The sequence below is a fragment of the Eurosta solidaginis genome, chromosome 1 (genome assembly GCF_040869045.1).
Source record: "Eurosta solidaginis isolate ZX-2024a chromosome 1, ASM4086904v1, whole genome shotgun sequence".
NCBI classification, from domain to species: domain Eukaryota; kingdom Metazoa; phylum Arthropoda; class Insecta; order Diptera; family Tephritidae; genus Eurosta; species Eurosta solidaginis.
The window spans coordinates 23,077,554-23,090,365 of NC_090319.1; the positions used below are offsets into that span (position 1 = coordinate 23,077,554).

The 12,812-nt window shown below is 32.5% G+C and overlaps 1 protein-coding gene across 12 annotated transcripts in view; it reads right to left on the reverse strand.

The window, feature by feature from the left end:
• LOC137250282 (mucin-5AC) overlaps positions 1–12,812 on the reverse strand; it is a 153,021-nt gene that overhangs the window by 33,326 nt on the left and 106,883 nt on the right. For 11 of the 12 annotated variants that reach the window (XM_067782877.1, XM_067782867.1, XM_067782896.1 and 8 more), the window contains exons 6-10: positions 12,044–12,104; positions 10,991–11,261; positions 8,701–8,819; positions 8,420–8,601; positions 4,237–4,410 (exon numbers count right to left, since the gene is read on the reverse strand). In XM_067782877.1, coding sequence (XP_067638978.1) covers positions 4,237–4,410; positions 8,420–8,601; positions 8,701–8,819; positions 10,991–11,261; positions 12,044–12,104 — 807 coding nt within the window. The remainder of the gene's footprint in view (positions 1–4,236; positions 4,411–8,419; positions 8,602–8,700; positions 8,820–10,990; positions 11,262–12,043; positions 12,105–12,812) is intronic. The other variant, XM_067782862.1, reaches the window with a different exon arrangement.

The window sequence follows — 12,812 nt, forward strand, 5'->3', positions numbered from 1 at the left end:
TTTACTACTCGTATAAGTAGGTGTCAGACAAGTAAACTAAACTAGTGCGCATTATTATTTGCCTATTTTCTTTGAAAAGAGCTAAACATTTTTCTACAGCGAAAACCAAAAAATTATCATAGCTGGTCACCCCTGTACGGAATGACAATCTAAATGTAGTGAACGGTGTTTAATTCTCTGGCAACGTTTCATGACTCGACAACAAGTTTACGAACTAAATTTTTATAGTTGACACACCATGGGATATTTTATTTATGCCCGTTAAAAAATTAACTGCACGCTTACTTATTTTTGCTAGTTTTTTTTCGGCAGAGTAGTTTGATTTACAAAATTTAAAGAAGTTCTTTCTTAAAATATCGAGAACAAAAACCGAAAAAAATTTAATTAACATTATGTCTGTATTTAAGTACGAATTATCTCCTACGATTTCATCCACATATGTATATAAAATAAGTGTTTAATATTTGTTTAACATTTTTTATCTCTTTTTTTATTTTTCCCCCTTGGTCGCGTTGCTTCGGTGCACTGGGCTATGTATGAAGTTTTAAGTGTGTAGTTATAATACCTCGACCCATATTTCTATTGTAAAAATATTGGCTTACAAAATGCTTCCAAAATTTCAAGCCTCTGGGTTTACATAAAAATTTAAGTAAATTTATAGCTCAATTAGATATTTATCAAAAATTAGTCGCAACTTTCCATTCCAATATCTCGATCTGTGCGACACCTAGAGAAACTCTTTGCCACATATGTTAAACACTGAAACAAGTTTTAAATATCAGCTTACAGAGAAGTAACTTAAACACGACTACCAAAATTACAAATCTCGTATGAATTTTCTAATTAACTCGACCCGTTCGTCACAAAGCGGCATTTTTTCTTAATTTATTGTATTGTTGCGGTGTCAAGCTCAATGTGTACGTTTGAGGTTTCTCGCTCAATAGGAACTTCCTCAAATATCAATCATAGGATTATAAATGCTCTGAATGGATTTCTGAATATCATTGCATTGTCATGGTGGTCTCAGCTATGGTAAGGTTTCAAATTTCAATCAGAAATTACATAAAAATCGTTGGCAAGATTTCACATGCTCTAAAAAGATTTTGGAGATATTTCCATTTATGCCGTTATATGCCTCTTCTACAACTTTTCCAACTTTTTTTGAGAAAAGGGCGAAGTTATTTGAGTACCGGGCAAAAGTTTTTGAGAAATGCGCAAATTAATTCAAGAATAGAGCGAATGCATTTGGGAAATGGCCAAACAAATTTGAGAAAAGGACAAATGCTTTTAAAAAACGGGCAAATGTGAGAAAAGGACACATATATTTGAGACACGGGCAAATGAATTTGAGAAAAGTGCAACTCGTATTGAGAAAAGGGCAAATGTTCTTCAGAAAAAAATCAAAAGCATTAAGGAAGTTCAGTATTTTGTGCAAAGGGCCTAACATCATTACATTGCAAATTTCCGTAGCATATTTTTTACACGTCTGTGCATTTGCTACGTCCTTGTTAAAACACAATATCAAAAACCGTAATTTATTTTTTCAATATTGGATATCAAATCATCAGCCGTCAAAACAAAACAAAAAAGTGCAAAGAAAAAATTTAAAATGAAAAAAGTTGCTCACGATCCGTAGCTTATATTTGCTGAAGCAACGTTTCCAACGTCAAATACACAAAACTCTGAACTCCCTTATAATTAATAAATTCTCAAATATATTTGCTCTTTCTGCAAACACATCTGCCTTTTTCTCAAACAGATCTACTTTTTCTCAAACATAATTATCCGTTTCTCAAGTATATTTGTCGTTTTCTCGAATACAGTTGGAAAATGTGTAGAAATTTTAGTTTATTCTAAATATTACAATATTATGCTGTCGTGCGCTGTTTGAAATTGAATGTCTCTAGGTTATCGGAAAGTTATTTAAAACTCGAAAGCAAAATTTCCTAGCAAAAGTTGTTTCCCTTCATGTTGCGTTGTCATCGGTTACAATTTCTACGGCAATTCAAACATAAATCGATTGCACAAATTCCACAATTTTCTACTGAACTTTGCTGGCAGACATGCATGGAATCTAATATAAAGATTTAGATATTTCGCTACGTGAAATGCAGTGACGATGGATTTGCGCATTTATAAAGAAATGTTTAAGAAAATATTAAAATTATGTCTGTTGTTTTGCGTCACTAAACTTGGTTTGGTTTTGTTTTTTTTTTTTTTTGTTACGAATAGCCTAATCTGAATCGTTTCATAGTAGAAAAAAGACATGTTCATTGAACTCATAATTTCTTAAAAATAAATATATGTATATTTTTTAATTATTTCACCTTTCCCATAGAATTTCTATTCAACCATGGGTACTTGAGGTGTTCAGGGCTGTATTTGCCTATTAACAAAGCTAGATATACATATGTTTAGCTTGAATATAAATATTTTTATACGTTTGTATCTATGTTAAAACAAAACAAAAAATATATAAATAAAACAATACAGTAGAAATGTATGTTTGTATATCTTTAATACGGTGCAAAAAGAAAACAAGCGAGCACAATAAAAGTTTAAAATTGATTATTGCGAATAATTAGTTTTGCTTGCATATTTTACTCCATTATTATTTTGAGAATTGCAAACGCTTTTTTAAGTAAACATAGCAAACATTTTAAATAAAAAAAATTAATAACTTTTGCGCAACTAAAACAGCGAACATTGCAATATAAATGGTAATAATTATAGTAGAAGTGCAAAATAAATAAGAGCGAAAAGGAGCAAAAAAAGATGATTTTCAAAATTTGGAGTAAGAAATCTTTAAAATAAAACAAACTAAACATTAGGGTGGGTCGATTTGTAAGGACGAAAGTTAAACGATATCGCACCATCGATTTTTCGATATGATTTGGGCTCAGGAGAAAAAGTTCCACTACGCATACCCAAAAAAATAATTTTCGAGCCTGCGGAGTTTCTTTTTTTTTTACTTTTTTTCGACTTTGATTTTGAAGGTTTTTTTCATGACCTACTAAAAAAATTTCATATGTATACCCTGTCCGATGCAAAAATGTCAGCGAAAAGCGTTGTCGATAACAGTTTTTTAAAAAAAAAATATTATCGGCAACGTTTTCAGCGGACATTTTTGGTTCCGACAGGGTATACATGAAAATTTTACAATCAAATGAAAATTTTTGTAGTAGGTCATGAAAAAACCTTAAAAATCAAAGTCGAAAGAAAGTCAAAAAAAAAAAATTTAATTTCGCAGGCTCGAAAATTATTTTTTTGGGTATGCGTAGTGGAACTTCTTTTCCTGAGCCCAAATCCTATCGTAAAATCGATACATATAATATAATTCTGATCATTCGTACATAATCGTAAATTGTGTAAAGGGGTTTTGACAGAAAAAAGTAAAAATTAAAAACAAAAATACAATAAAGGCTTTGTATTTCAATTTCTATATGTGATCATTGTGGATAAAACAAGTGTGATATCTTATCCGTCAACTGCCTCACAGGATGTTCAATATAGCGGCGCATACCCTCAGAGAAAAAATCGGTCTAAAACGAACTAAACAAGTTCAAAATTAAGAACATTCGTTGAGTGCTTGATAGCTTGTGCCAATTTAAGAACATTGTTCTCATTAGTAGAATATTTGTCCATATTTTAAGACCAGCCGTTCTTTTTTCAAGAAAATGGTTATCAGTTCAAGAACAAGATTGTTGTTTTGAGAACAGGCCGTTCGTTTTTCAAGAACAAAAAAGTAAGACCATGAAAAGCTTGAATTGAGTTCGGTGGTGCTGGATTTTAGAACGGCATTTTTCTACGAATGTAGGGCCGGTTATCATCAGCGGATGATAGAAAGAGATGCAAAATGAGACCACGCTAGTCAATTAAAAATCAGGTAATCGGTTCTATTTGTAAACTTGGCGTCTATGCAGAAGTTATCACATCTGTCTTATCCACAATGCATGTGATTGTTGTTAAATAATTAGTAATAAATGCGTGTTTTTATTTTTGCAAGTTTTGTGGAAGTCAGGACTTGCACATTTGGTGTTTCAATTCTCATTACCACAATTCTATTTTTTTGTATTTGCTTTCTTTTGGAACATGGTGTGCGCTATATTAGTTTGGAGGAGCACATATACATTTTTTTAGTACTTTAGTGTGTTTTGTTTGAATTTTTGTTTGCTTGTTTTCTTATTGATTTTACTGTGCCCGAGGTTTTATATTAAGTGAAGTAATTGTACTTACTTTTGATCACCTTCTTGGGACTGCCCTTTTGTGGACTGCCTTTTTGTGGTGAACCGTGCCTTGAGGCAGCTGTTTTCTTGGGACTTCCACGTTGTGATTCTGATTCACGTTTGGTTATAGCTGGCATTAATTTTTCGCGGGTTGGCGATGGTAAGAGTACACCTTCCTCGACATCTATAAAAATTTAAATATAAATATGACTGTAAGTAAAATGTTACACAAGATGAGAATATTCTGCTGCCATTTGAAGAAGCTACTATGAACTGGTGTGGTGTGGGATGATATTATGTATTCTGGTAAATATTCAGCTTAGCATGGAGATTAGTGAATTGTGAAATGTATCACAAACTTGAGAGTATAACGTTACATATGCGTGAAAGTACTGACGAAATTGAATAATTTTGTGACCCAAATTATTAAATAAATTATAAAATTAAAAATTGCTTGAAATAAAAGTTCATACATTTAAAGCAATACGGGCAATCCCCGATTAATTCATATAAATTGTGACCGAAGTTTGATATAAACTAATTTAAATTTTGGTTGCTTCAAACTGTAGTTAAATAAAGAATGCGAAATTCTATGAAATGTTTTCAGGAGAACGGTTCTCATATGTATGCAATGATTCGCAATGATTAAGGTTTTATTATATGCTATGTTGGATTATATGTATTGTTTCTGCACTAGTTGCGATACAATCTCATATCTGTTCTATACAGTGTTGCTAGAACTTTTCCAGAAAGGATACTAGATTGACGAAAAAAAAAAGCTAAAAAAGGCTAAATAAAAATTGTTAAGGCTCCTTGCGTTTTATTCACTTTTTTCATAAAAGGCATAGCATAGCATAAAAAATAAAAAAATAAATGTTTACAGATACTATCTGTGTTTTAACTTAACACTTGCGAGGCTGGCAGAACTACTGCCGATGAGTTCAACAAAGTTGCCTGTTAAAAAAAGTTTTAAAATTATGAATATGAATTAAGGAATTTGAAGTGAGATTGTGTCTTATTAAGTCCAAGCAATTTTATATGCGCAATAAAACATATAATTAGGTTATACTATGATATACTAATCCTTATTCAACCTCGTTATTAAAAAAACTTATGTATTTTGGAGGGACATAAGCCTTATATAAAAGGTCCTAATACACCGAGTATTTTCTTTTTAAAAGGCCTTATGTAAGGAAGCCTCATTTTCTTTGGTTCATAAGTCTTATAATAAATTTGCTATATGTGAATTTTAATAATTCCTTACATAATTTTTTTTATATGTGCTATAAGCCTTACAAACACTGTACCTTTCAAATATATCTTATGCCTGTTAATATAAGTACAGAAAAATAAGGAGTTATCCCATTAGAGTTGAGACGATGCGATTGGCAACGGGTCGAGTCCGTCTTTTAGGGCACCATATATGTATCATTGCATAGCTCATTTGTCTACATGCGGACTTGGAAAATCAGTTAAATGTTTCTGAATTAAAAAACTCAAATTCGCTCTGAAGTAGTTTCGAAGCAGATGAAACAGCCAATCGAAGTTAGTGGCAAGCATAGGGAACGAAAACGATATTAGGTTGATGTTGCCTTAAAAAAGTTACTACGCCTCGATTTCTGTCTACCTTAACGCACGCATTATCTGTTCCTTAGCCCCTAAAATTTTTAAAATCTAGCCCAAATTCCTTCAACGTCCTTAAAATTGAATCTACACCAAATTATTTATCTAGGTTTTCTAAAATTTTTAAAAAAGCTGAAAAGAGCTCAAAAAATTTCTGAAAAAAGCTGAAAATAAGCTTAAAGCTAAATCGCAACTTTTCAAGCTAAACAGAGAAAAAAAGCTTAATCTCGCTTGAATAAAGCTAAAAAGGCAATACTGGTTCTATCTGTTATAATCTTAACATCTACTGCTAGATCTATTCGTTCTCGTGTTCAGAATAACTATATACCAATTCCGTATATCAATACAATATGAAATACTTTCAGTCTCAGAGTAATCTTTTATTGAAATTGTATTCGGAATTGCTTTGGAACTTTGTAACAATTTTTGAAAATCTTTACTTGAAAATTTTTTAAATATTCTCAAATATATTTTTGGTTTTAAAAACCCGATTTTATTATGCCAAAGGCTGAACCCCCCGCTTTTCACTAAGAAAAGTTATTACAAAATTCCTATGTGTTTAGCATGTTTTTGGTTGCTGTTTCGATATTTAATTCTGGACGTATAATACATTTTTTCCAGACAAATATCCACTTCTGTACATCACTATCCGACGCAGCCAGGTTCAATACACCATAATTTCGCTTATGGTTTGATATACTTACTCCTTTGCAAATCGGTTTTTTTTTGTCAGAAAAAGTAACCGATTAAAAAATATAACCGATTTGCAAAGGAGTAATTAATTCATAAATAGTAACCAGTTCATAGAATTTTTCAGTTTGGTCGTAAAATAAACTTCTGGTAACTCTACGGACTCATTCAGTCTATGTGAGGTACTCATGGACCGGCCAATTCAACCTAACCTACTTTTTCTGAATCGATTACTCTTATGGAATTGATAATTTTTTAAGAACTGGTTATATTTTTGAACAGAAACTTTTTAAAACCGTCTACTTTTTTGAAACCGGATATTTTAAAACTTTTTCTGTACTTTTCTTAAACTTTTTGGAACCGATTTCTTCTTTAAAACCGGTTATTTTTTTCGAATCCGTTCCTTTTTCTAAATCAAAAAATTTTTGAAACCGGTTGTTGCTTTGGTATCGGCTGCTATTTATGAGTCAATTACTCTTTTGCAACTGGTTATTTATTTTTGTGCCGGTTACTTGTTTAGAGCAGGAACTTTTTAAAAACATCTACTTTTTCAAACCGGTTAATTTTTAGAAGCAATTACTTTTTTACAACCGTTTGCTTTTTGGAAGTGTTAGCTTTTTTTGGAGGTTATTCCATTTTTGAAACCGGTTAGTTTTTTGCAACCAGTTAGTTTTTCTAATCGATTCATCTTTGGAACCTGTTATTTTTTTGTAACCGGTTACTATTTCTGAATCAATTACTATGTTGCAATCGGTTTTTTAGAGCACCCCTTTTTTTTGGTACTGAATTTATATAACCGTTTACTTTTTTGAAACCGGTTAATATTAAAAGAAATAACATTTTTGAAAACGTTTACTTTTTTGAAGTGGCTACCTTTTTGGAACCGGTTACTTTTTGAGACATGTTATTTTTTTGGAACCGGCTACAGTTTTCGATTAATCTTTTAAAACCAGCTATTTTTCCGAACCGGTTGCTATTTCTGAATCTTCTGCTATTTTGTAACCGCTTATTTATTTTTGTGCCTGTTACATTTTTTAAATGAGAACGTTTTAAGACCGTCTACTTTTTTGTAAACAGTTGTTTTTGGAAGTGGAAACTTTGTTGGAAACTGTTGATTTTTGGAAACCACTTTAAAAAGTAAACCGGTTGCTTTTTCTGAATCAAAAAAATCTTTTGGAACGATTTTTTTTTTTAGAATCGATTACTTTCTGAAACAGATTACTGTTATGGAACCGGTAACTTCTCTGTAACCGGTTACTTTTCTGAAATCGTTTAATTTTTTGGAACCGGCTATTTTTCTGGAACCGATTACTGTTCTGGAACTGGTTACTTTTCGACATCGCTTACTGTTCTTGCTCTGGTTGCTCTCCTGGAAGCATTTAATTTTTGTTGAACTGGAAATTTTTTCTGCAACCGGTTACTGTTTTTGAATCAGTTTTTTTTAATGATAACCTTTTTACTATCGGTTTTTTAAACCAGTGAAGGTTTAAAATCAGTGGTTCTATCTTTGTTTTTTTTTCTAATGATATGCCACAGCTCGATATTTTTTCCAGACTCAATTTTATAGCACTTCTGCATTTGATGGTTGTTTTTGAGAATCTACCCAAACAATTTGACTACCTCTTTTTAAGTAACAAAACCCACGGCACTAATTGAAAAATATAAAGAATCTTCTAATACCGCAAAACAATAACACAATTCAACAATAATACCCATTCACTTAATAATTTAATCATTCAAAATTTGGCAACAGAATACCCATCGATAAATAATTTGTATATAGTTGTGTGTGAGTGTATGATTATGAAAAATGCATATGAACTATAATTTGTATGTATGTTTTCATGTATGTATGCATGTATGTGTGTATGTATGTATACCAGGACCAGTAGTGCGTTCCAAATGATGACGTATATTGTTAAAACGTGCTGGCAGTGCAGAAATCTCATCTTTATTATCAATCACATGGGCATGGCCAGGAACTCGGGTCTTTTTTGTGACTTTACTTATTGGTATAGATTTTTTATTATTCTCTTGTTCCTTCTCCTCCTTAGTGATAGGTCTGCAATGAATATATTTTAAATTTAAATATGGAAATATTTATAATCGAAAAAATTAAAAAAAAAAAAGAACAATTACAGTTATCAGATAGATATTTTACCTATGCACGGTTGATGCTAACGATAAGGCGGAGAGTGAGCTGCGCTTGGAAACCTGATCCCATAGATCCCTTTGCTTTTTGTACAATTCTGGATCGATTTCTATACCCCAACCACGGCACTGCAAAAACAATGTAAATACAAGAGTTAAAAAACGGAGCTATGAAATATGAAAGAACCACTTTTATTAAATAATTTTGATATATATGTATAAAGTCCTTGTTGTTTGGCGTTACAAACAAAGTTATAGCCAAAAGAAAATACTGATAGACATACATACTTTTCCATGTAATAAAATACAACTACGGCCAACTTGAATACCTTGGAGGGCAAAGCCAGCCTAAGATACTAATTTAAATCTATAAAGTGTATGTAACAGCCCTTATTCTACTTAGCAGATAGGATCGATCTATGTAGAGTTTTCTTTTTCCTTTAGCATAGGAAGAATTTATCTGCGACTCATGAAAATAAGTCCCAAAGATAACAATCTTAACAATCTAGAATGTACCCCACATGTAAAAAACCTTAAGCTATGTTATTCGCCACTTCCGAAATAGAGTTTCCAGATTTACCATAAAACAATGGACCAATAAGATGGCTAGAGAGCTGGCACATAGAAGCTCATAAGAAGAAAACAACGAAATACCCAGCTTCAAGGTATGCAGCTATATTCGGCGGCGTGAATTCGAAATGTTTACGTAAACAGGCCTACGGAAAAGATGGGTATTAGTCACTGTACAGCAGCTGTAAACGCTAAGCTTCTGGAGAGGCAGTTCAGCATTTTTTGTCTTAAAACCCAGCTCTAACTAGAACTCGTTTAGATCCTTTCGAAAGCACGTTTGTGGGAGCTGCATATGTCGTCTAAATTAGTGATTTCAAATGTTCTGCATTTTATTAAAAATCCTCAGTATTTGGGGCATATATACGATGACACATTCAACTTTCGACGAGTTTTGTGGCATCAAAACGGCTTTGAATTAGGTACTTCAGCGATAAAGGCGTTAGTCGATTTATGTACGTAAGCTCCCATCAGACCCGGAGTAGGTTTTATTGTCTAAAATTATGTTTGCCTGCATTATTTGAAAAGTGTTTTTTTCCTACACTCCTTCTCTTCTTTGTCGTGTGCCACTTCGATTCCCTTTTTTTTATTTTCAATTGGTCTTTCCCATTCCCTCTATAACACCTTTTTTCCTTCCACCCTATCTCGCCAACGCCATCTCTCTTTTCCTCTTATTCTCCCTCCCCAACCCATCGCACTCTCTGTTTTCTTCTGTTTCTTGCTCCTTGTTTCTACCTTTCCAACCTTTGCCATTCCTCACCATCTCTTTCTGTAGCTCTTTCTTTTCAGATATCTCTCCCACACCCTGTTCTTCCGCTGGCCCCTCTCCCTTACTCCATTAATTCTTTTTCTCCCTAGCAGCTGTTGCTATCGCCATTATTCACGCTCTCTTCATCTATTTTTTCTGCTTCTCTCTTAATATCTACCTCCCGTTCTCTCTCTTTTTTCTCCCCAACTCTTCTTTTCCTCGCTCTCTTCCTTCAATCTTCTATAACTACGATGTGTTCTTTTGTCCACTTTCCTCAATAAAATTTAACTTTGATGGGCCCAACTTGTTGAGCCGATCGAATTTCCGACAACAACTTGGAAAAGTAGGTCCCTTAAAATTCCATATAAATTTTCTTCTGAAGCAAATTTATTTAGAGCATTTAAAGGGTTCTATCGTTCAAATTCAATATTGCTAGACTACTGTTGAGAAATTCGAAATTTAAAAGATATACGCGCTTTCCTTAAAGCTCCAATGTGAACTTATATGAGCCCCCACATATATGTAGCCTCTTGATTTGGCTTTATGTTTGCCTTCGAACTCACTTCCGTCAGAATATTTTCTCGCCTACCAGTTCCTATTTGTCTTAAACCGAGTCTGAAGCCTACTATTATTTTATGTTAAAATTTGCACACGAGTTCAATAAAACCAAACAATCGCCTTCTGTTTACTTTAAGTTTCTTTTTTAGCCTTCTTCTATCCATCCTTTTCTTTTATTGCTTTTCAATAAACTCGTTCTGCTTCTATTTCTCTGGCCGCTAGTTCTCATGCTCCTATTTCTAGCTTTCGTATTTCGTTTGGTTTATGTGCACTCGGTGAGGTTTGGTCTTGCAACCCTCTTATGAAGAAACCTTTTCCAAAAGATATTTTTCAAAGTTTTTTATCCGCTATCGCATCATTGCCCCCATTAGTATAAAGGCCCTCATTTAACCTTGGATAAAATAACCTGATATCCTTATTGACTTACCTTGTACTCTCCAGCCTTCTTTCGTAATTCAACAACTTCCTTGAACCATAATTCCAACTCCGGTTGGGAACGAGGGGGAGCAGTGCCATTCAAAAGTACCTCCTTCTCATGTTGCTTATTGTCTACGCCATCGATGCTTTTATCCTTAACTTCCTCAAAGCCGTAATTCTCTTTTCTGGTAATAAAATGATTAGTACGTTCCAGATCGAATGCTTGTGAGAATGGGCGTATGGTCGTTTTCCTTTCGACTTTCTCAACAATGGTTACATGTCTATAGAATATGCGATGGGAAGTTTTTGAAAATGTGTGTTTTTTTTTCAGTTTTGTTATTTTTGGTAATTGCCGTTTATTATTCCGTTGCAGTGATAGATTTGGGGTAGCATAAAAGTGAATGCGGTGAACATTGAATTAAGTTGTTTTTTTTTTTTTTTTGTTAGAGTATGTTAGAATAAAAAGCCAAGTCCATGTGATAAATTGGATGACATTGGATGACATTGAACAGCAGTTGTTGTGAATTTTGTTCATTTGTATGGTTTTATAATGGTGCACAAGTAAGTGTTGGTCATGTTAACGACGAGCAAAGCAAGCAAGCAATGAATGTTTCAAATTTTGAGAAATATATCAAATAGAAAAAGAAATGTTTAATATTTCATATTTTGCAAATATTAATATTAAGCAAGGATGACAGTGAAGGTGATGATAGTGGAGGATGTTAGTTATATAATACATGGGTAAGGATTGAGGAGGAAATTGGTTTAACGGTCTACTGTGAAATGGGGCAAATAGTAGGATAGTTATATTTTTGCTTAGGAAGTTATATTTTTATTTTTATCTACAATTCGTTATCTATCCATGATTTACTATCTGAATAAAAATTGATGTAAAGACAACAAAATGAAATTGCTACATGTTAGTGAATGAGAGCGATGATTACAAAAAAACATAAAAGATACAAATTGTGAAAACTAGAAAATTGTACGATAAATGGGTATAAATGTAGTTACAACAGGAAAAAATTTTATCAAAAAATGTTAAAAAAATACTTTTTCATACTTTTCATTTGGTTTGGTTTCTTCGGCATCGCTAACCAGCGGCTCCAACTCATGCAGTGTAGCTGAAAGCACATAAGAAATTTTATTTCTGTTCCATTTCTCTGTTAAACGAAATACTTATTTGCAGCTATTAACAAGTTTCCCTAATATAAATTAATATTTATTTAGTTAATATGTAGCAGAAAAGGCACAAAAATTATACAAAATTATAATTTGCTAAATGAATTTTTTTAATTACTATAACGAAATTTAACAAAGTATAGAGTTGTGAATATTTCGTGGTTTTATAGAGATATTTTTTACTTAACTAAGAAATCGTCGCCCCCTTGCAAAAACCAGGAACGTGCAATAATTAAAATATTGGGGAATCAAGTTAAATATTTTTGAAAAATAAACTGTTTCATATTTGCCTTATATACATGAGGTATTATATAGGTAATCCAAAAAACTCGATAACTTATGATCCGAAAAATGCACATTAATATCTCTGACAAGCGGGCGAAGATATATATATAATGCATGTGGAAGAAATAAAAATTTTCTATGAAAAAATACATCGTTTGACACAAATAAATTGGTTTTCTAATTTGGTTATGTGACTGTAAGTGAAGATGGATGGATTTCTTCTAGAACGTTGCCCCTTGACGAAACCAGCAGAACAAACAACTTAGTTCTATTAAACTTCCAAAAAGAAAACGAACAAAGAGATAACGCAAATCAAAGCAAATAAACAGGCAAAAAACAAAACAAACCAACAGAAACAAAAATAA